The following is a 23,735-nucleotide window of genomic DNA, read 5'->3' as shown; positions in this document are numbered from 1 at the left end:
GCAGGAAAAGGCTGACCCAGCAGCGGGATCCAGGGCACGTCCAGGACCGCCCCTGAGGCTGTGAGGTCAACTGCGGTTTGCGACGCTCCGGAGTGCACGCTCCAAACACTTTACACACTGCCTTGAAATCACTAGCAGACTTGGCCTCCTTGAGAAAAGAAGATTGGGGCCCAAGAGTGATAGCAAGTCTTGAATTGCATTGAGAATATCCAGGAAAGGGCTTCTTTTTCACCAGCTTCTCCAGGGTAGGAATTTCCCAGAAATTCTCCTTATTGGGAGGCTTTAGCAGGAGTCAGTGACTGCACATACTGCAGAGCTGAGCGGGGACTCTGAAGGAGGGAGGTGGGGAGAGTTCTAGCCTTGTAGAGGGAGGGACTCTGGGACTGACTATGGGACAGCCTACTTCACTGAGCGTCCTGCCATCTAAACATACAGGCAAGAATCCAGCAATCACGCTCCTAGGTGTTTCCTCAAATAGGTTGAAAATATGTCCACACAAAAATCTGCACAGGGATGTTACAGCAGGTTTATTCACAATTGCCAACACTTGGAAGCAAGCAAGATGTCCTCCAGTAGGTGAGTAGATAAACTGTAGTACGTCCCGAAAACAGAATATTACTCAGTGCTAAAAAGAAATGAGCTATCAAGCCATGAAAAGACATAGAAGACACTTAAATGCATATTACGAAATGAAATAAGCTACTCTGAAAAGGCTACATACTGGATGATTCCAAAAGGCAAAACTATGGAGACAGTAAAAAGGTAAGTGGGGAGGGAGGGATGAACAGGTGGAGCCCAGAGAATTTTTAGGGCAGTGAAACTACTCTATCGTAGATTTGTCAAAAGCTCAAAAATGTACCAAGAGTGAACCCTAATGTAAACTATGGAACCTGAGTGGTAATGATGTGTCAGTGTAGGTTTGTAGATGACAACACATGTACCACCCTGGTGTAGGGTGTTGACAGCAAAGGAGGCTGTGGGTGCAACGGTATATGGAAAACGTCTGCACTTTCTGCTCAATTTTGTTGTGAACCTAAAACTGCTCTGAAAAACAGCCTATTAAATATATATACACATATATATGTATATATGTGTATATATATGTGTATATATATGTGTGTATATATATATATATATATATATATATATATACAGGCAAGACATTTTGAGCACACAAAAGTTGCCCAATAGTGCCCTCTAGCACCCAAAAAACTATAAGCTTTCTTATAGAGAGTAGGGCTTGGCGGTTTTTTAAATATCTGGGAGGAAGAGATTAGGGGAAATTTCTTTTCTCTGATCCACACTTAATCAATAACTTGTGTGTGTCGTGGGTTAGAGGATAGGGGAGAGGGCGGGAAGGAAAGGCAGGCTGAGGCTGGCATTCACCAATCTCTGGCGCTGGTGTTTTATCCAGGGATTCCAGGTGTCCAGTCAGGCCAGGTCGTGGCTTGTACTAAATGCTTGCAAAGATCAGCCTCTGAGCTTTATTGAAAGGTGTTGGAGGCATTCTACAGTCTACAGTGGCAAACCCGTCGGCAGTAGGGTTTGCCTCCGAATGGTTGAACCACAGTTCAACTAAAAACACCATAGCTCTGCAAGTCTTGTCTTTGCTACAGCTAGGCCATAGCATGTGTGCCCATCCCTCTGCCAGGTCTTCCGAGAGCAGACAGAGGCCAACATGTATACAGCAGGAACACCTTGGGTCAAGCAGCCAAATGGCCACCAAACAGAAATAACTCTGCACTGGGCCACTGGGTGACAGCTTCACCAGTTCTGATTGGTGATTTATGCTTCGGGAGGTGACGCAGTCCCAGGGAGCCTCTGGAAAACCACTTGGAGAGAGAGTTCTATACGCAGGATTTTTCATTTTCTCGTCACTTTTCCCTTTTCATGATCTAGTTTCCCCCTGGGGCTGAGGGAAAGAGAAAATGCTCTTTATATTATATTAGTGGCCATGTGGAAAAGACATATTTCCCACGCCATTCAATTCAGAATGAAGACGCACATTTGTAAAGCATATGTGAAAAATGTCATGCGTGAAGGGTATGAAATATTTGTTGTCATGGCTCAAGCTAGTTTTGTGAAATAACAGGACAGGGAGAAAAATTTAAGAGTGAGAAACCATTAGGGAGAACGTGAACTGCTGGCCTTAAGGACACCTCACAAAGAGAGCACCAGACAGTGTTTAGAAAAGAGGAGGGATGGTTAGAAGATATATTCATGTTTGCTTGTACTTTCACAAAGAATATCAAGAAGGATACACAGGACATTTATTAAAGCGGTTTCCTGCTATGAGGGGTGAGAGATACTTTTCATGCTGCTTCTTTCTATCTTTTCAAAAATTGTGAGCTATGTGAATATGTTATCTTTTCAAAACATTACATAAAAATAAAACAAGCAAAAAGCCTTTCACTTCATGAGCCTGCATCCCAGAATAGAACTAGAACGTTCAGAGAAATACTGTATATTTTGACTTGAAAAATAAGAATCTCAAAAACAAAACTTCCTCCCTCCAGCCATCCCTCTCTCTGCACCCAAAGATTGACCATCAGCCATCCTTCACTTCACAGTGACCTGTTTCTAGGGTGCACGATCCTCTCTCAGGAAAGTCTTCCCCACAGTAAATCACAGTCCTCATGCCGCTCTTTTAGGCTGCCCCCTTGTTCTGCACTCTAAGAAGGTGGAGGGTTGACAACAAAGCAGGTCTGAGGTGCTGGCTCAGCAGTCAGCCTCCCTCTGCGTGAATAAATCTATAGCTGGTGAGCCCGGCTGTGCGCTTAGGTAAGGTGCAAACTCATGAAGTCTTGAGTATGCTAGCAGGCTGGGGAAGAAGACTCAATTGTTTTTTTTTCCAGTACCTGGTCTTTCTTGTACAATAATAGAGCCCTCGGTTTGTCACTGAGCACATGGCCACCCAGCCTCCCATGCAGCTAGGTGTAGCTACTGGCTAAGGCCAGGTGTGAGCAGAAGTGACGGGGGCAATTTCCAGGGCATGCCTTTAAAAGAAGAGGATGTGTTCTGCACTTTTCCTGCAGCCCACTCCCCCTGGTCGTGATGCAGACATGGTGAGTCACATTTGGAGTCACATGGATGCGTGCAATACTCCGGGGTTAGCAGAGGGACACGTTGTAAGGAGCTTAGGTGACACTGCAGAGCCACCATTGGGAGACCTGGACTGCTTACAGCTGGCCTATTAGATAAGAGAGAAATATACCTGTATTTTTTGAAGCCATTGCTTTAGATCTGTGTTATATCAATGAGAGAGAGAGAGAGAGAGAGAGAGAGAGAGAGAGAGAGAGAGAGAGAGAGAAGTGAAAGGAAGAGAAGAACATGACTGTGAGTGTGAGTGTGAGTGTGAATGGAAAACCTTGGAGCCTGGAGAGCACAAGATGGGAGATCCCCAGTTTGCCTCTTTTCCTCTAGGTGTGAGGAGTCTATTCTCACACTAGCTGATGTTTCCTCACTCTGTGCTTTACATGCACAACCTCAATCTCGCTTAATCCTCATCCATCGTCATTCTGCAAATGAGAAACTGAGGCTCTAAGAGCTTCAGTGATTTGCCCAAGTCACTTGGCTCATGAGTGGTGGAGGTGGGACTGACCTCTGTCTACCCGGCCCCGGAGCCACACTGCCTTCCAGAAATTCAGGTTGCAGAGTCTCTGAGTTTGGTACCATCCAGGCTTCACAGCTGCATGCTGGACCTTCGTTCTCTGATGGCTTCCCACATCCTGGGGGCAGGAACTGCATATTCTATATGAGGGGCTATAGCTGTACCCTAAGAGTTGGGACACTCAACAGGACAGTAGACACAGGAAAACAAACTAAGTGATGAAGAGCCAACATGCTGCATTGTCAGCCAGCCTTTGGGGCTTTGACAGGGTCAAGGGAAAGACTGAAGGGAAAGAACAGGAGGATCTGGGGGCAATGATAACAGCGGAACCTCCAGTGCCTGGGCAGAGGGCTGAGCAAGTAGCAGCCTGCCCCTTCTCCCACGGTTCTCCATTTCTGGCTCCCTCACACTTCGGGGTGAGTCTTTGCTCATGCACGGCCCCGTCTTGGGGTGCTGTTTCTCCTTATTAACTTAACCAACTCCTACTGGTTCTTCACGACTTGACCTTGGCATCATGTCCTTGAAGAAGCCCTCCTTATCACCCCCGCTGCTGGTCTTGGCACATTGTCAGGACTCCCTCATGGGTCCCATTGGCTGGTACTTGTCTGAGAGCCTGTCTCCTACGGGGCTTGGACCTCCTTGCAGGCAGGGGTATCTCATGTATCTCCTCTGGGTACAGAGGAGGCCAGTTCCCTCTGGGCCCAGGCTGCTCCTTAGGAAGACGTCCAGAAGCCCATCTTGGAAACACAAATAAACGAGCTAGAGCTCTGGAAGCACGCGGGGGAAGGTCCTAAAGCAGGGAAGTCTGGCAAGCCTGTGTTCTGCTCTGTGTGTAGAGACAGCTATTAGCCCCCATGGGCTCAGAGCATATGTACACAAGGGGGCGGTCCTACCACCAAAGCCCCTGTTCCCCCCCCCACCCACACGCACAGAAATCTCCACAGTCCATTTCTTTGTCCCAAACTGAAATGCAGGTCGTGTGGGCTCTGTCATTCACACCAAAGTAACGCTGCTGTCTTTCACTGGTTTTTGAAATCCCGATTTGTATTAAATTGGTAAAGGAGAATTAAAAGCAGGCAATTGGATTTTGCAAAACAAATCCACAAAAATTGATGGAAGGTTTCCTTTGTTTTGGCAAAATCAAGCCAGACTGTATTACCCACAGCGATGGCAGCTTCCTGAGGCGGCATTTGAGGCTCACAGCCTCAAAGCTGAGCCAGGCTATTTTTCTTGGCACCAGAAGCCTCTGTGATTTAGCATTCTTTCCAGGAAATTTGGGTCCTCTTCCAGCTCACGATGACTATTCCAGATGCAGGAGGTGGCTTGAGGTGTTAGAGGCGGCTGCAGAGAGTGGACATGCAGGGTGGGCAGCACAGGCCCCTCAAACTCCCACTTCTGGTGACACTGCAGACAAGGGTCTGTTTTCCTCGTGGGTGTTACCCAGCAGTTTAAAGAATCACGCCTCTAGTATGAGTCTTACATTCTGGGCAAATTCGAAAGTTTGGAAATACTTTGAACCGCTGGGGTTTATGTGTCTACCATACTGGGGGCTTCAGAACTCTGTCCATGGGCTCAGAGTCTGGTGCCTAAACTCACGAAAAACGTTGCTTGATGGTGACCATTTGGCCCCAGCTTTACAAGCCCATGGTAGGACAACATGCGAATACCACTCTCGCTTGCCCTTAAAATCTGTGACATCAGGGACTCCAGGAAAGCGCAGCAAGTGCGTGGCACAGGGTCCAGTTTACAGGCAGGAAATGGCAGACCTGGCACCTGGCAAGTCACCCAGGGCATGGATGATTCATTGATCTTCCTGCTAACACTCCCTGAGATTTATATTGTTACAACGCAATCTGCTGAGCATGCGGAGTGTTGCTTTAAAGGAGGAGTATTTCTGTTAAACAATATAAAAATGGGAACATAAAAATAATGAAACCTATAAGGTGAATTTGAATGCTTTTTGTTTCGTATTGAAACCAAGGCATGTAAACTATTTTATTTAACCAAATATGGTAAATATGTCAATTGTGACCATCAGTCATAAATGTTACCTTAAGGTAACTGTTTGTAGGAAAACTGATATTCACATGAAGTTGATCCTTACATGATACACAAACATCAAATCAAAATGGATTAAAGATTGAATATAAGACCCCGAAATTATAAAACTCTTAGAAGAAAAGTTTCATGACATTGGATTTAGCAGTAATTTCTGGGATGTCACCGGATATCTTTTGCTTTTCACCAAAAGCACAGGCAATAAAAATAAAAATAGGCATATTGGACTACATCAAAATTAAAAACTTCTGTGCATCCAAGGACACAATCAACAGAATGAAAAGGCAACCTACAGAATAGGAGAAAGTGTATGTAAATCCTATATATAAAGAACATATAAAGAATCCCTACAACTTAACAGCAGAAAAACAACTAACTCGATTAAAACATGGGCAAAGGACTTAAGTAGACATTTCTCCAAAGAAGATATACAAATGGCCAACAAGCATATGAACAGATATTCAACATCAGTAATCTTTAGGGAAATGTAAGTCAAAACCAGAGTGAGATGATAGCACTTCATATCCATTCGAATGGATACGATCAAAACACCTGGAAAATACCAAGTGTTAGGGAGGATGTGGAGAAATTGCAACCCTTGTGCCTTGCTGGTGGGAATGGAAAAAAACAACCATTGTGGAATATAGTGTGGCAGTTCCTCAAAGAATTAAAAATAGAATTACTATATGATCGAGAAATCCCACTTCTGGGTATATATCCCAAAGAATTGAAAGCAAGAGACCTAACAGATATTTGTACACCATATTCATAGCTGCATCATTCACCACAGCCAAAAGGAGGAAGCAAACCAGTGTCCATCGACAGGGAAGTAGATAAACCAAATGTCTTACATAAATACAATGACGTAGCATTCAGCCTTCAAAAGGAAGGAAATCCTGACACATTTACAACAGGAGGAACCTTAAAAATATTGTGTTAAGTGAAATATCCAGTCACAAAAGGACACATACTCTATTATTCCACTTATATGAGGTATCTAGAGTAGTCAGACTCATAGAAACAAAAAGTGGAATGGTGGCTGCCAGGTGCTGGGGGAGGGAGAGAAAGGGAGGTGTTTAATGGATATAGAGCTTCAGTTTTGCAAGATGAAAAAAGGTTCTGAATATTGGTCGCACAACATTGTGAATACACGTTACACTGCTGAAATATACACTTAAAATGGTAAATTTTAGGGTATGTGCATTTACCACATTTTTTAGAAAGGTAACTATTTGCAAAGGAACAGTTATTTCTCCTCCTCCTGCTGCTACTGTGTTTCCCCCAAAATAAGAACTAGCCGGACAATCAGCTCTAATGCGTCTTTTGGAGCAAAAATTAATATAAGACCTGGTCTTATTTTACTATACTATAAGACCAGGTATAATGCAATATAATATAATATAATATAATATAATACCTTATATTAATTTTTGCTCCAAAAGATGCATTAGAGCTGATGGTTCGGCTAGGTCTTATTTTTGGGGAAACGTGCTATCAGGTTTGTATGGAGATCTATGAGGCACCGCAAACCACCTATACTCCCACACACAGAGTTTTCCATGGCATGTTAAAAATCGCCTTTGAAGACCCACTAATTATAGAATACACTGTATTCCCAAACTTCGGTTAAAAGTATTTACACTAGGCTTTTACTACACTTAATTAGAAACAAAAAAGTCCATGTTTGATGTGTGCTATGCTGTGTTTGAGGCCATCTTTCCTGCCCAGCTTCATTCTTTAAAAAAGACCAAGCTGTGTTTCTTCAATATGGGTTTTAGACTGAAAAAGAAAGAAGCCTTTGGCAAATCCTTTTGACCAAGTGAAAGCTGACCCTTTTCAAAGTGTTGAATGAAGACATTGGCTATAAGGCAACAGAGGTTGGACAGCCATGATTATCCCAGTCTACAGATGCAGACACTGAGGCCCAGAGAGGCAAAGTGACTTGCCATGAAGCATGTCCATGGTGGCGCTAAGGCTGGGCTCCCCACAAAGGCCCCCTCCCTGCCTTCTGGGCCTTTGTCACACTGGATGCTGTAGGTGAAGGTAGAGGGGACAGCACACGGGCTAGGAGAGCAGCCTAAGCAATGGCACTTTGGCTCAGTGGATAAAAAAGAAGTCAAAAGTGTGAGTTAATTGCTGGCTTCCGGGTACCAGCTTTGTGTGGCCTGACTACCCTCCAAGGTAAGAGCCATAAGGCCTGCAGAAGTCCTCAGCATCCCGTCCCCAGGACTGCCTCAGGCATTAGTCCGGCATCTGGGCATTAATGGATTCAGCAGTCAGTGAAATTGACATATATTAAGAATTTACAACAATAATGAAATTAAGCTTAGCAGGGACCCCTGGAATAGGGGAGGGAGCATGGGCCAGAATGGCAGCAGTTCCTGAGGCGTCCTCCCCTCACCATTTGTTCCCCCTCTGCACATGGAGGCCACCCAGGTCATGCTGGCCAGCCCCACCTCTGCAAGGAGGCCCGCCACTAAGGGAGGAACAGCACGGGAGGAAGCAAGCGGGGCCACCCCTGAGAGCCACTTGCTTTCCACTTGGGCTCTGGTCAGGACAGGGTAGATGGTCAAACACTAAGAGATCACCCAGCGCAGCCCAGTCATCAAAACAAGGTGGGGACCTGAGACCCAAGGAGGGGAAAGAGCTTGCCCCTTGGAGTCACAGGGCACAGAAGTTCAGGGTAAGATTTTGAAGATCAGAGGGGGGATTGAGATACAACTCTGCAATGAATTATGGGAGTGGTCTTGAGTACGTTACTTATGTAGTCTTGCGTCGGTTTTCTCATTTGTGAAATAGGATTAATATGGGAACATCTTAGAGTTGTGAGCATTAAAGAAGACAATTCACATAAAGGCTTAGCACAGGACACAGAATACAGTAAGGACTCACTAAATGGTAATATGTTATTGTTGTTTTAAAATTCAAAAACCATTCCTGTTATCATTCTTATTAGCTTATAGAGCAGGTAAGGCAGAGCCATTTCCAGAAGGTGGGTATCTGACTCATCTTCCTCCGCCATGCACCATCCCACAGACTATAAGTTCCACCTGGCCAACTCCTAGTCATCCTACAGGAATCAGTATAGGTGTCCCCTCTTCCAGGAAGCCCTCCTTGGTGCCCCCCGGCCTCTCCCCAGTGCATTAAGTGCCCTTCTGGGTTCACAGTCCTGTGTGTCCTCTCTCCATGAGCTACAGGTGCTCTTTTTCTTACTTGAGAACTCAATGGTGGCAGGAAGCATTCTGTCCCATTATAGCAACAACCGTTGATCCTAGCAACAACCGTTCCATCCATAGTCTTAGCACTAACTACACAGGAGGCCCTAGCCTGGGCTAAGTGCTTTGCATGCATTTCCTCACTTGGCGCCCCCTCCCTGGAAAGGATCGCTGTTACTCCATTTTACAGGTAAGGGAGCAAACCTGGCTTCTCGTCCTGGCTGTCCTGTGTGCTAAGTCTGTGTCCTTCGGTAAGTGACTTAACCTTCCTGAGCCCGTCTGCCCCAGCACCTGTGTTTGGAACCGCTGGTCCTCACAGCCTCCTGATTTATCTCCGTGCTCCATGAGCTGGTGTCCTCTGGTGAAGTTAGCTGTGGATTCAGCTTGGGCCATTTCAGGGCATTTGAGTCAGAGAAGCAAGGACTCTCTGAGCACTTGGCCTTCCTCATGCTCCCTTGCCCAGCTGTCCCAAGAATGGCTCCACCAGACTTTCACCGTCCTCCACTTCCACCCTAAAGAGCTGACCCCTGGGTTTAGGGATGCTGCCACCTGGTGGCCACAGGCCCTCAGGACATGGGAGAAAGGGTAACTACTGGCATGGTGGGTTGAAAGAAGGGTCCCCCTCTATGCTGAGTGTATGTGTTTGGAGCAGGCGGGCAGCTGGACTCCAGAGAGCACCACCCATGAGGCATGATAGAGTCATGCATAAGCCCAGGTCCAAGTCCTGGTTCTGGCACTTCCCAGACATGTGACCTTGGGCTAGTTGACTAGTGACTGCAAATCTGCTTCCTTCTATTCCTAATGGGTAGCCAGCCTTCTCCTCCTGTTAGGGCCACATCCCCCACAATAAGCTGGAGATGCTTCTAGAGTATCCTTTTTACCTCATTATTGTTAAAAGTGGAATTTATTTAAACTCATGCAAATTATGTCTTCAACTCCAAAATTATGTTTATTCCAAGCAAAACCTGGAACCTTCTGAGAACTGGGGGTTTGTGCAGGCTGTCAGTCTGCTCTGCAAGCCCCTCTCCCCAGGATGCTTTCTCATTCTCTTCTGCTGTTAAAGGTTCTGCCAGGCGCAGTCCTCACTCACCAACTTCTCGCCGTGTTCTTGGCACTTGGCACACATCTCTTTTAGCCCTCACACACCAAAAATTACCCTCATTTTACAGAGCAGAAATCAGGTTCAGAGAGGCTGAGTAACTTGTTGAGGTCACACAGTTGCTGTAAGAAGGAGCCAGGCCTCCGACCTGAGTCTCACCTGCCCACCCCTGTAGGAAGCCCCAGAAGCTGTTGTTCTGTCTCTGAGTTCTCCAAGGAGCACATGACGGGGCACATTTGCTCGCTGAGGTACACTCCCCAGGGTCCCAGCACCAACTGGAGGAGGCTGTCCTAAACGAGGGGGCCAAGGAGAACAAACCCAGCACCTCCACTCCCTCTGCTCTCGCCCTCCCCTCCGGGACTGCCAGCCAGTTGCCAGCAGGACTTCCTCCTGGGCTGTGGAAGATGCAGCCTGGGTAGGACTTCCTCTTGACAGATGAACTCCCTGGCTGTTTCAGTTCTCCCTCTTGCTGGGAACAGCTTTGAACCAGATTCCACAAGGGTCATGAGTACATCTCTTCTGCCCACCCCCTCTCTCACGCCAGGGCTGGGAGCGTGGGCATAGCCCTCCTCTCACTGAGACATGGTTGCAAGGGGCAGTGGGGAGAGGGTGTCCCATTCCCAAGGGAGGAAAACTAAGTCCCAGAGGAGGACAGGATTCACCCAAGGTCATATACCTCGGGGGAACAGAGCCCCCTGCCAGGCTTCTGCCTATGGCCCAGTGCCCTTCTCTTCTGGAGGGCAGGAACACCTGCGTATCATCGAGACTGGAAGGCAGTGCGCGTGGGGAGCCCTGAGGAGGCGGCCCTTTTCCATGGAGCTGACTAGGCAGCCTGGGCTGGGGAGACCGGTGGGCAGAGAGGAAAGGCTCTGGAACATGGCCAGCCACCTTCTGTTACCCCGTGACAGGCATGTAGGGCCTGCTTGAAGGCCTAAGAGGCCTGGCTGAACCTCTCCCCTGTTCTAACTCCATCTACCGTGTTTCCCTGAAAATAAGACCGGGTCTTATATTAAGGTTTGCTCCAAATGACTTATTAGGGCTTATGTTCAGGGGATATCATCCTGAAAAATCATACTAGGGCTTATTTTCTGATTAGGTCTTATTTTGGGTATCTCTGAGACCAGGGAGGCCAACAGTCAGCTGTTAAGAACTTGTCAAGACTAGCTGAAACCAGATGAAACCAAGATGGCTGCCTAAATGACCTCCAAAAGATTTTAAAAGCTCATTGCAATATAATCTTCATGTTAAATAACACATGTACCAGTGCCATGACAGTTGACAATTGCATGACAATGCCACAAGGCATTGTCCACAAGGGAACCACAAGGGAACAAAAAGAATGGAACCCTGATCCTGAGAAGGCCACGGCCCCTCCCCTTCCCTTCCTCCCCAAACCCGTGAATATTCCTCCTACCTATTTCCCTAAACCTCCCCTTTATTTCTGCTGCCCTATTTAGACCACCTCTCAACCTCTAAGGGGCAAGAAGTTGATTTGAGAGCTGCGCTCCTGCTTCTCCATTCTCTGGCCATAGAATAAAAGCCTGCATTCATTTTGAGTTTCATAATTGGCCTCGTGACACCAAATGGGAAAATAACCCTGTTTGAGGGACCTCGAAAGGGGATTTTCTCCCCGTAGTAACACTTACACTCGCACTCAGCAGACGCAGCCCCATGTGCGTTTGCAGTCCTGGAAGCACCTCAGAGTGGCTTCTGGTTATCCATCAGTCATTCGCTGAGACGGGGTATGTTGCCAGCAAGAGCCCTGGGGTCTAGCCTAGCTGCCCAGCAAGCACCTGGCTTCTCCCCCGCAGCCAATCAGCATGGCTGAAATGCTGCTACTAGAACCACTGCAAACAGGGAGAATTCCATGTAAGGATGAAGGCAGAGGTCAGGGTCCTGCGTCTATAAGCCAAGGATGGCCAAAGATTGCCAGCAGACCACCAGAAGCTAGGCGAGAGGCCTGGAAAAGTCTCTCTCACAACCCCAGGAAGAACCAACCCTGTTGAAATGCTCTTGGACTTCTGGCCTCCAGGATGAAGAGACAATAAATTTCTGTTGTTTAAGCCACCCAGTGTGTGGTACTTTTTTATGGCAGCCCTAGGAAAACCAATACACTAGTCAACACCTCTCTGCAGAGATAACTCAATATTCTGACCTTTATTACCACAGGCTGGTTTGGCCTGTTCTTGTGTTTCATAGAATCATACAGTCTACATCATTTGTGCCTGGTTTCTTTTGCTCCACATATAGTTTTGAGATTCATCTACGTTGTGTGCGTATTAGTTCATTCTCATTTTTATTGCTCTGTAGTGTTTTGTTACATATTATACAATTTGTTTATTCATTTTCCTGTTAGTGGACACTTGTGTTGTTTCCAGTTTTTGCTTAATGTTTGGTTTGCTCCAGGGGCAGATACAGTTGGCATCTCTGGGGGAGGCTGGTCTCCTGGGGGAGCCTCAGTGATAGTATCTCACTGGCTGTGGCATGGAGGGACAGGTAACTGTTTTCAGAGTTCTCTGTTTTTTCTCCTTAGTTACTAAGCCACCCACTAGAGTTTAAATGCTCAGAATAGAGGAAGCAGGCTAGGAGCCCTGAATAGTACCCAGAGGGGCTTAAATTCAATTATCCCCTGGGGGTGTGACCTGCTGAGACCTCCGGGACCACAAGGGTCACCCACGAGGCGTGAGTAAGCGTTGGGCTGGGGGACAGTGAGGCAGAGCAGGGAAGCACCTGCTAGCTGATGGCTATGGCCTGGCCTGCGCCACTCACCTGTATACCCTCCAAGAGTCCCAGGGTGGGGTTTGATGGGAAAAAGAGGAAGGGTCATACTCCTAGCTCATTCTGGGGCCTTGAGCCAGGCTCTGTCCCTCTTGTGGCCTCAATTGCCCCCTGTATAAGATGGGCACATGTCTATTGCCAGCCTGACAGGTGGGTGGGTACAATGGAGGCAATATAAACATACTGGTAAACTATGAAGAGCTGTGCCAGGTGAAGAATTAGCACTATCATGACGTTTGGTTACTTCCAGGACAGCCAGAGCAGCCATAGTGCTAAACAAGCATCTATTTTCCAAGCATCTATTTCCCTCAGAGGCCAGTAAAGCCCAGGAGTGGTGGACAAGGAAGGTGGCTTTCTAGCTGTCCTCCTGCAGAAGAGGCCACCCTGTGCGAGTGGCTGTTTTCTCCCTTCCCCTGAGGCCCTGCCTTTTCCCAACACACTCGGGGGACTGCTATGCTTCCCACAGCTCCCTCAGCCACCCCGAGTCCAGCCATAATGCTGTCTTCACAGTCTCCCACATGTAGTGGTGGCTTCCCCCACTGCCCCTGTGTCCAAAGCGGTTCCCCTTTCTAACAGGCCTGGGGTGCTTTGCCCCCACCCGACTGTCAGGGGAGAAGAGGGACGTTGCTGATACCCTGGACACAGATGTCAGGGTTTCTGGGGACGGGCCATCGAGACTGGCTGAGCTGAAACCCAGGAGCGAACCCTCTATCAGAGGGCCTCTCCTCGCAGGGGTCCCAGGCTGGGGTTTCTCAACCTCTCAGCTGTGGGGTTGTACTTCTGCAATGGGGGATTACACTTCCATTTTCTTTCCTAAAGGGGAAAAGGGAAGAAAGCAACAAAACTGTTGAGCTTCCTGACACAGCACATCCCTGAACCGCAGCCATAATTGCCATCCCCGGAAGCGCCCCAGCCTGGATCCACTTCCTCCTGCAAGCTCACAGCTATAGTGCCAGAGCCAGATGTGCCCCTGACAGTAACGGAGGTGGAGGACAGAGGGACTTGAAACCACAGTGAGGGGAGGAGGCCGCTGGGGCTGACAGCACACACCCCAGAGTGACTTCCTCCTGGTTTCCTAGAAGCAGCATTGGCAGGCCTGTGTTTCTGCTTCCCCAGAATAGCTGGAGTCCTGGAGACAGAAGACGTGCCTGCTGTGGTGGGGGTTTCTGTCATCTCTGGAGTGCTCAGCGGAGCAGAGAGTAAGGTCACGGGAGCTGGGGTGGACCCTTCTTTCTGAGTGATTGGGATTGGTTCCTAAGAGTGAACTCTGAGTTTCTGGCCAGACCTGAGGACTTGAATACCCAGCCCAGGTGTCCTGGGCCTAGCTTACATCACACACCTCAGGAAGAGGCTTTCCGCAGGTTTGGGCCAGAGGGGGATATGGATGGAGGGTGTGTGTGTGTGTGTGTGTGTGTGTGTGTGTGTGTGTGTGTGTTAGGGAAAAGGGGGTGTCCTGAGAGGCCCACCCCTCATCATCAGACTGGAAGGTCCTTACCATTAGCCAGCTTCATTCATAGGCAGGAAGGGCAGAGGGTCATGGGGCGGGGGGCGGCTCAGAGGGACAGTGAGCCTGTACCACATGTGACAGGCTCCCTGTTCCACAGCCTTTAAGAACCAGAGTCCAATTTGGGGTATATCTAAATGTGATTTTATGTATGTGAGCTTCTCCTCATTTAGCCATTTGGCAAAAGTACCCCCCTGTCCCCCGCCGCCAACCCAGACACTTGCTATGGCCAGGCCCGGTCTGCACTGGGCAGTGGGACACAGGGCAGTGTGGCAGCTCAGACCACACCCTGCCCTCAGGAGACCTTCAGGAGACAGGAGCAGAGTGGCCCAGGGAGGACAGGACAAGGACACAGAACTCTGACATGTGATGCAAAGATGGACCGAATTTCGGGTGCTTGGCCAGTTGCCCAGGGGGAGTCTCCCTGTCGTGAAGGTCCAAGGGCAGAGAGAGGAAAAGAGCTTCATAAAAGAGGTCATGTTTGAACCAGGCCTTTAAAGAAGAGCAGTGTCTGGACACAGAGTTTGGGATGGAAGATACATTCTTCGTAGGAAAAATAGTGTAAGCAAAAGCCTGGTGCTGGGAAAGTGTATAATCAGTTGTTTAAATGCACGCAGCCCTGTTGAAAGTTGGCTCCTACTGCAGGTGGGGGCAGGTCCTGGGCCACACGGAGTTGGTGGCTGTGGTAGAGATTTTGTGTTCCTCAAATCCAGGTAGGAACAAAGCCGACCATGGTAAGTAGCCTTGCCACATGTGCCAGTGACATTCTAAAGGACAAATTACAGGAGATGGAGTTGCTGGGACAAACAGAGCGTGTCTCACACTGTGGCAGGTACTGCCGGTTGCTCTCCATGGAGCCCGATCAGCTCTTGAGCGAGAGACCTTCTTCATCAGGATTTGTCTTCTGCCCCAGATAGTGAGGGTGGGATGCTTGTGGCATTCGGGCCCAGAAACATTTGGCTTCCCATAAGAAGTACTTGGAATGTGGTAGTTGTTTTTATTCTTCCTCGGGTTTCCAGGCCGCCTTTCTGATCTCCCAGGAGCAGGCGGGGCTTCCCTCCATACGCCTGATGCTAGAAGCTGCTGTCTCTCCCACCAGCTGGGTGCTTGGGAGTATGAGTGCTTGTTCTCCTCTGACGTCTGCTTAACCCCAACAGCTGGTCAGAGAAGGGCTTGGCAAGGGTTCGTTGTGTGCCTGTCGGATACAAGGAAGGTGAATCCTGTCTGTCTGTCCTGCCCTTTCCATGAAGCAGGGCCAAATTGTCCACAAATGACCAAAACCTCACCCTGCAAGCTTGAATGCCTTATATTCTGCATAGATAAGGACAGACATACCTATATTACAGAAAAGAAAACTAAAATTCAGAGAGGGTGGGTGGCATGCCCCGCTCACAGAGCACAGGAGAGATGAAGCTGGGGCTAGGACCAGTGGGCCTTGGTTCTTCCATCCTGGATTGACCAGGATAACAGTGTCCACGGTCAGTCCTCGGCTCTGTTCAGCTGGAGGTGGTCCGGGGTCCCTGAGGTGGGCCAGCGTGTCTGGGCTCAGGGAGTCAGAGGTGTGTTTGGCTCCAACCCCACCTCTGTGTCTGTGTTCCATCCTTCTCAGGTTCCCGTCCATGGAGAGACCCCACACGGTCCTACAGGTGAGCCTACACCACCCCACAAAGGACCCAGCCATTTTCGCCACCGTCCCATCTCGGCTGCAGCATGACATCAGCCCGCTGCTGGTGGGGCGCGGCCCAGAAGCCCACCTCCAGCTGCAGCTCCCCCGCCTCTCTCGCCAACACCTGTCCCTGGAGCCCTACCGGGAAATGGGCAGCGCTGGGCTGGCCTTCAGCCTCAAGACCCTGAGTCGCAGGGGCTGCGTGTGGGTCAACGGGCTGACCCTGAGGTTCCTGGAACAGGTCCGCCTGAGCACCGTCAACAGGGTCACCTTCTCCGGTGTGCAGATGGTGATCCGCATAGAAGGAGGCCCCTCCCTGGAGGACTTTGTCTGCTGTTTCCATGTCAGTCCCTCCCCGCTGATTTACAGGCTCCAGGCCGAAGAGACTGATGAATGGGAAGACATCCCCCCGGGAGCTGCCTGCCCTGGGTTCAGAGCAGAGGGCTCCAGGTCACCTGGGCTTTCTCCATGGCCCTTTCTAGACTGGGGACAGCCAAGCCCTGGAGGAGGAACAAAAATATAGCTCCAGAGGGAGCCCGCAGACGGCACGCTCTGCTCGCCCCGCCGCTGCAGAAAGCACGCCTTGGCTGAAACAGGACTTGAAATATTTGAGCTACGTACATCATGCGATGCGACGTTGACAAGCAAGGCCTGCCTGGCTAATAATGAACTGATTCTGCAAACAGGAACAGCCTGGGGTGGGGGTAGCGCCCTTCGCGGTTCCAGATCTACAAGGTAATGGTAACTTCATATACTTTTAGAGGCCCCAAGGGCCTCTAGGAGCCCCTCTCAACATTTCCCCACATTTCCCAGTCTTGTCTAACTAGGAGTTACTTTATGTTGCTAATTCTGTGTGCTGCTTAAAAGCCGGAGTTTGAGGTTGCTCCAGGAATGCATGGACACATGTAACAATTACGTTTGTGGTAGCTGGGGGTTACCTTGGGCTTTCAAATACTCACAGGCACTCTGGCTTAGGGAAGCCTGTGTTTAATAAACTGAAGTATTTCATTAAGCTGGCATACCCAATAGGATTCCCTGATCCCCAGATGGCTGCATGCACACCACGTTGTCACGCAGAGACCGGGGCGGGAAATAAAGAAGAAGTGTAAGAGGAAATTGGAAAGGTGGGGGCTCACATTTCTGGAAAGGATGCAAGCCGTGCTCGGGGCATCCTGGGCATGGAGAGCTGGAGGGTGGGCCTTTCTTGAAATTCATTGCCACTGTCATCCTCCTCATCCTCACTCTCTGTCACTTCTGAATCAAAGCCTTGGCTGACCAGAGGGCACAGGTCTTCATGGAAGGATGGCTTCCCAGAACACTGGGCTCTTACTGGATTAATTCTACGAGAGAGTAGCTTGAGAGCTTGTGTTAGAAGAATTCAGCCCAGCAGTTATTTCACTTAGGGTGGGTCATATACCAACGGGGTGAGGTGGTCTTTCCAAATAAGGGGCTAGTAGGGGTCAGGCAGGCCAAGGGTGGGATAGTTTTCTCAGTGAACAGAGGAGCAGAGCAGAAGCAGCCACTCTCCAAGCCATTCTGGGGCAGTGGGGGCGGAGGAGGTGATTAGGAGTGTGGTTTAGAAACAACGTTCCTCTGTGTAAGGAGGGGAGGGTCCTACAAACACAGATGGTCGCCATCATCCTAGACCCTGGCTGGGTCACATCCTGAGGTCTCTAACCACCTCCAACAAGGCCTTCAACACTCTCCACTTGCCATCCAAGAAGAAAGACCCTTTTGTACCCAGGGCAGGCCACAAGTGAGATCAACTGCAGTGCCAGGCCCTGAGCGTCTTCTTCATGGGAAAGAGAGCAGTGGGCAGGACCCAGGCCTGCGCTGGCCTGGGAAGCCTCCCGTCACCAGGCAATGAGGCGAGTAAACTCAGCTCACAGCCAGGGCTCAGAGGGGAGAGCTGTCCAATGCTGTGAATGGCCCCTGGAGGCCCCCAAGGCAGTCCTTCATTCAGTCATTCAACAAACTTTTACCGAGCACCCACCTTGCATCAGATGTTGTGCAAAGCCTCAGGAACAAGGCTGACAAAGTCCCTGCCCTCAGGAAACTTAAAGGAACTCAGGAAAGGCATGAGTGCAAGAGCTAATCCCTTCGTTATTTGGTCACCACAGTGATCAATGCTATGGACATTGCATCTCTGCTCTTCAGGCTGAAGTTAAGTGAGCTCTCCTGTTAGTGGCCGTGTCTGATGAGCGCTCATTATATGCTTGGCGCTCTGCTAGGTGCTATGTGCATTGCCCTGCTGAATCCTCACAACACCCAGATAGACAATGGTATTAAGCAAACTGTACAGATAAGGAAACTGAGGCTCAGAAAGGGTAAGTATCTTGTCCAACATCATGTCACTCATCAGCTGTGTGATCTTGGGCCAGTGACTTAGCCTGTTTTTGTCTCCATGTCTCCTTCTGGAAATAGGTAAGATAATAATACCCACCTGCTGAACTTCTTATGAGGGTCTTGAGAGATGGCACATGTGAAGCACTCAGTGCAACACCTGGCACACAGTAGGTACTCAATAAAGGTTACCTACTATCATGAGACCTGACAGAGGGAACCTAATAGGTCCAGACCCAAGGGCTCACCTTGGACACATGTGGAGCTAGAGAAGGTTGGAAGCCTAGTGGACTGGCTGCAGGGCCCAAGGACTCATCTGCACTCTGCGATTCCCACATGAAGGATTTTGTCTTAGCCATGGACCTGGTGAGCAGTCAGGAGGGGATTTTATCCTGTTCCTTGCACCAGAAGGTCCAATATTCAGGGTTTGTATAATGCCGCCAAGGCTGGCAAGCAGAGCCGTGTGTAGTGTGGTCTGATGATGCCCACTGTTTTGGAACTTCCTTTATATTTCACATATAAATGGTAAATGCAACAACGATCCCTCCACAGACCAACGTGTTCCCTAAACTATGCCTTAGAGAGCAGCAGCCCCCATACAGAACCGAGAAGCCATAGCCTGGAGACTGCACCACAGCATCAAAGCCTGAAGAGAGGAGGCTGGCTGGTGGCATCGCAGGGTCTCCAGGGCACAGCTCCCCTGCTCCACAAGGGAACCTTTGCCCCTGAGTGGAGGTTCTCTCTCCTCCAGGAAGGAACATACCCCTCCCAACTGGGAGCCTATGAGAGGAAGCAGTCTGCATGGGGGTGTCTGCCACTTGGGGTGAAGGGTCTATGAGGCCCTCCGGGACCCAGGATGAACTGCACAGCAGGCTGAAGGATGACAGGGTAGCAGAGAGCCAAGACGTAGCCTGCTTATCGTGTCAGGCTCTGTCGGTTCACGGAACTCTACCTCCTCCAGGAAACTCACTGCTTGTCTCGTGCCAAGTATCAAGACAGCAAACCTCCCCTCCATGCTCCATTCCATTTTTCTTTTTCTTTCTTTTTCTAAAAATAATTTTATTATTATTATTTTCACGTAAGTATAGTTCGTATACAATATTATGTTAGTTTCAGATGTACGATATAGTGACTCGGCGTTTTTATACCTTACAATGGGATCACCACACTAAGCCTGGTAATCATCTGTCACCATGCAAACTTATCACATTATTATTGACTATGTTCCCTTTCACCTTTTTTATCCAGTACACTCTGTTTCTCTCTCTCTCTCTCTCTTTTCTTTTTTAAATTTTTTATTGGGGACTATTGGGGAACAGTGTGTTTCTCCAGGGCTCGTCAGCTCCAAGTCGTTGTCCTTCAATCTAGTTGTGGAGGGTGCAGCTCAGCTCCAAGTCCAGTCGCCGTTTTCAATCTTAGTTGCAGGGGGCGCAGCCCACCATCCCATGCGGGAATTGAACCAGCAACCTTGTTGTTGAGAGCTCACGCTCTATCCAACTGAGCCATCCAGCCGCCCCCATAGGTTCTGTTTCTCTTAAGTAGAAACCCATTTAAATCAGATCTCTGACACCCACCCCACTTTCTCCAGCAGCTGGAATTATCAGGTTGGCTTCAGGGCCCTGGTCTATGCACTTGATACCACTTTCCTTTGCCTGTTCAGACAGCCTGAGCAGCCCGCTGAGTCCCTCTGCATTCTCTCAGCTCCCACACACAGGGCAGCTCCCGTGGCTGAGTACACACACGCACACCCATGCACGCACACAGTGTGGCGATGCCGAGCTGGGGCTCTGCAGTCACACTGCTGCCTGGCTTAGAATTCTTGCTCCACCTCTTACTGGTGCTGTGATTTTAGACAAGTGACTGAAGCTCTCTGTGCCTCGGTTTCTTCTGAAAAAATGGGAAACAACAGCACAGTGAAGATAAAATGAGGCACTACATGTAAAGCGCCAAGAGAAATGCCTGGAACCCACCAGTGCTCAGTGGGGTTAGCGTTCATCGTCCAATCTAGTGGATGAATTGAATGCACATAGACATTTGCACACACACACACACACACACACACACACACACACACCCTGCTAAAGAGCTACATCAATTACATTCAGGCATACCCTAGTGCACTACAATTCTCTGAGATGATGTGTAGAAATATAGAAATCATCCCCTGTGTCCTGTAAGGCATTTTAACCCTACATTCCTCTGCTTTTCCAAGAATGGGAGTCTCCCTAACCTGTCTTTAAGAGAGACACTACATCCCTTCGAGTCCATGTCAAGGGGGACACGAAAAGCACGACGAAGCACTGTGATGGTGGATGCATCAGACAGCGCCATCCTGGCCACAGCCTGGAGCAAGGAAGGCCATGGTTGAGCACGGGCAGTCCCACGTGGGACACTGGCACAGCGTGACCACGGTTTCCATGTCTGTCTCTGTGAGACCTCAAGCTCCATGCAGACAGGACCACGGATCGTTCCCTGTTGTGTTCTGGTGGCCATAATGGAGCTGGGCAGAGGACAGATAGACAGGTGGCAGGCATAGGTATTCAGGGAAGTAGTCACTGTGCTAAGGCATGAGCCAGGTTTCCCAGGGCAGGCAAGGGCAGGACCAAGTCCTGCAGCAGTAGGACAAGAAGAGGGCTGGCCAAGCCATGGGCAGACAGTACCGTGTTTCCCCAAAAATAAGACCTACCTGGACCATCAGCTCTAATGCATCTTTTGGAGCAAAAATTAAAATAAGACATGCTATTATATTATATTGTATTATATTGTATTATATTATATTATACTATATTATATTATATTATATTACACCCGGTCTTATATTAAAATAAGACCAGGTCTTATATTAATTTTTCCTCCAAAAGACGCATTTAGAGCTGATGGTCCAGCTAGGTCTTATTTTCAGGGAAACATGGTAGGAAGAGGCGAATGTCTCTCACCTGTACTGGGTCTCCGTGGTGGCAGCCCAGACCCCCTGGCCGGGGCTGAACAAGGCTGGTGCTTCTGCCTAGTTCTTGAGCCTCTGCAGCCCAAATTCAACCAGAACTCTGGGCGTTTGGAATTCTGTGTGGTGATTGCTGGGGAAGGTTGACAGATGTGACAGGGCCCATATCACCAAAGGATAGTTCTCAACCAGCACTTCCTGTCCTAAACAGAGACATGTAGGGGACGGGCACCCCAGGAGACGATGGGAGAGACTGAAACAGTAGCAGTCAGGCTGCCTGGATTGAGCCTTGGCCTGCAGCCCACGTGTCCACAGGTTCTGGTTGGACCCCTCTCCTCCACCCCAGTGCAATGGAGACCAGCTCATGCAGACCCCGTCTGCCAAACACACACTATGAACACGCTCCCTGTACTAACACCCTGCCCACACATACCAGAGCTGTTTCTTTAGGAGATTCCCTTGTGTCTGGAGGAAGCTAAGCTGTCACCCTGCTGGAGGTGTCTGTATTTTCAAAGAGAGGATTGGAGAGGGCAATTCTGGCCCCCACAGAGTGAGTTTCCTTGTAGAAAGAGTGGCACTAAAGGCTTCGCAGCAGACCGATAAAGGGAACATTTCCGCTTCCTCTCAAATGGATGGTCACTTTGTACATGTGTAAAGCAAGATATGTATGATATAGTCAAGGGGCTGGCTCAAGGCCCCCCTGTGACCAAGTAGTAGATCTGAGACGGGAACTGAGAACTAAGTCTTTCCATAACAGCCCACTGGTGGCCAGGCGGCGGTCAGCAGAGACGTACAGAAGGAAGTAGCCCCTGGCAATGTGGACGGTTCATCACCACCGGCATGAACCTCCCAGACCCCCACCCTGGGCTTTGGGCTGGGAGACCTGCCTCCACTGTACCTACTGTGTACACTCTGTTCTCAAGATCTGCTCTGTGTCCTCTTCTCCTTTGGCTCCCACTCCATGGCATCTGGTGGTGCTAGTGTTGCCATTAGGTTAGCAGGTTCCCGAAGAATCACACAGGACCGTTCCGATCCTCCAGCTTCCCTTCACTGCGACAGCTCTACCTGCATTCCCGCGCTCCAGTTACTCATCAGCGCCCCAGGCCCCTGAAGCCCGTGCCAGGCTTTGGGACAAGGAGGAAACAAACCCAGCTTCTCCATATTTAAGAGATGCCACAGTTAATGAACTCTGTTCTCGTTGCTGGGCTGTGATCCCTCTTACCTCGAACGTGAACTCGCAGGCGGATTAAAGTAAAATAAAACCTACCATTTGAGTTACATTCTCAGCTGATTGGAAACATGCATCACCTCCCCGTGACCGGGCTGTGCGAAGGGAAGTTATTATCTTTCTTCAGAGTTTGTAAACTCTTTATGGCTGAGGCAGCTTTAATCCTGCTGGGGGAAAAAAATGATCCAGGAATAAATTGCTCTCATTTACCTTTGTTTTCCAATCACATGCTCCAGTGGGAATGAAACATCCTAAGTGAGGGGATGTGGGGAGCCAGGTGATCCAGACAGAAGAGTTTAATTATTTTCTTCTTTAGCCACATGAGTTGAGAGGGTTTTCCAGTGCCGTTTGGCGTGGGGGCTTGCTCTACAAAAATCTGCACTCCCACATGAAGCCAGCACTCCTGAGCAGTTGCTATTCTCAGCCTTTTTTTATTACCAGAGGAACATGGTCTCCATTTTCCCCACTTCTTCAAGGGGCACTTGAAGCCACAGCGCCCGGCTCCAGGCATTTGGAAAGACCAGGAATGAGTCTGAGAAAGGGTCGATTTGAATCAAAATCAAATCACAGTCCAGGAAGGAGGGAAAGATTGTGGGGTCTGGAGGGGCTTTCTTTCCTCCTCTGTTATTTCTTTGCTCCTCTCCATGTTCTCTAACATGGAGCTTACATAGAGCAGGTACCACCAAAGCCACCAGGTCACACGTTCTCACTGCTGGAAGGAGGCCCAGCTGAGCGATATCTTAAAGAGGCAGAGGCAGGGGTAGGGGTGGGGACTATCCAGAAGAAAACAAAGACTGGGGTCTTTGGAGGGAGAGCTCAGTCAGGCAGTCAGCCCTGGGGTTTCCATAATTACTTCTCTGAGGGCTCGGAAGCCTGATAGCATTTTTCCATTCACCTGCAGCTCGCTGCCGATGGGCTAAGAAAATGGAACCTATTGCATCAGCTTTAGGAGAAGTGGGAGAGGGAGTGTATCAGTCAGGATCCAGTCAGGAAAACAAACGCCACTCTTAAGTATTTCAAAAATTTAATTCAGGGCATTGGGTACACAGGTGGTGGAGCCACTGAGAAGCCACATGGACAAAGCAATTCAGAGATCAGCAAGAGCAGGGAGGTGCCGTGGCTGCTCGTTCCCACGCTGGGGCTTCAGGGGCAACTGAGAGAGGTGGTGTGACCGAGCCAGAGTGGGCACTGTCCGGCACAGACTTCCCCCCAAAGCCATCACTTCAGAGGCAGAGGCCGTCCAGGGGGTGATGGAGCCAACGAGGAGAATCAGCTGCTACCAGAGGTATTCCG

The 23,735-nt window shown here is 49.3% G+C and overlaps 2 protein-coding genes across 2 annotated transcripts; both read left to right on the top strand.

Annotated features, from left to right (window-relative positions):
- Positions 1–13,730: 13,730 nt before the first annotated feature.
- Positions 13,731–18,703, top strand: TIFAB (TIFA inhibitor). The gene is made up of 2 exons (XM_033095840.1): positions 13,731–13,959; positions 15,874–18,703. Exon 2 carries the CDS (start codon positions 15,884–15,886, stop codon positions 16,451–16,453), a length of 570 nt encoding a protein of 189 aa, XP_032951731.1. The 5' UTR covers positions 13,731–13,959; positions 15,874–15,883; the 3' UTR covers positions 16,454–18,703.
- Positions 18,704–18,713: 10 nt separating this feature from the next.
- Positions 18,714–20,133, top strand: DCANP1 (dendritic cell associated nuclear protein 1). Its single transcript, XM_033096948.1, is given in 4 exon segments — positions 18,714–18,934; positions 18,937–18,953; positions 19,865–19,892; positions 19,894–20,133. Coding segments are annotated over 4 exon segments (417 nt in total). The 5' UTR covers positions 18,714–18,802.
- Positions 20,134–23,735: the final 3,602 nt, after the last annotated feature.

Source organism: Rhinolophus ferrumequinum, chromosome 24 (assembly GCF_004115265.2).
Source record: "Rhinolophus ferrumequinum isolate MPI-CBG mRhiFer1 chromosome 24, mRhiFer1_v1.p, whole genome shotgun sequence".
In the NCBI taxonomy this organism is placed as follows: Eukaryota; Metazoa; Chordata; class Mammalia; order Chiroptera; family Rhinolophidae; genus Rhinolophus; species Rhinolophus ferrumequinum.
This window is presented reverse-complemented; position numbering and strand designations above follow the sequence as displayed.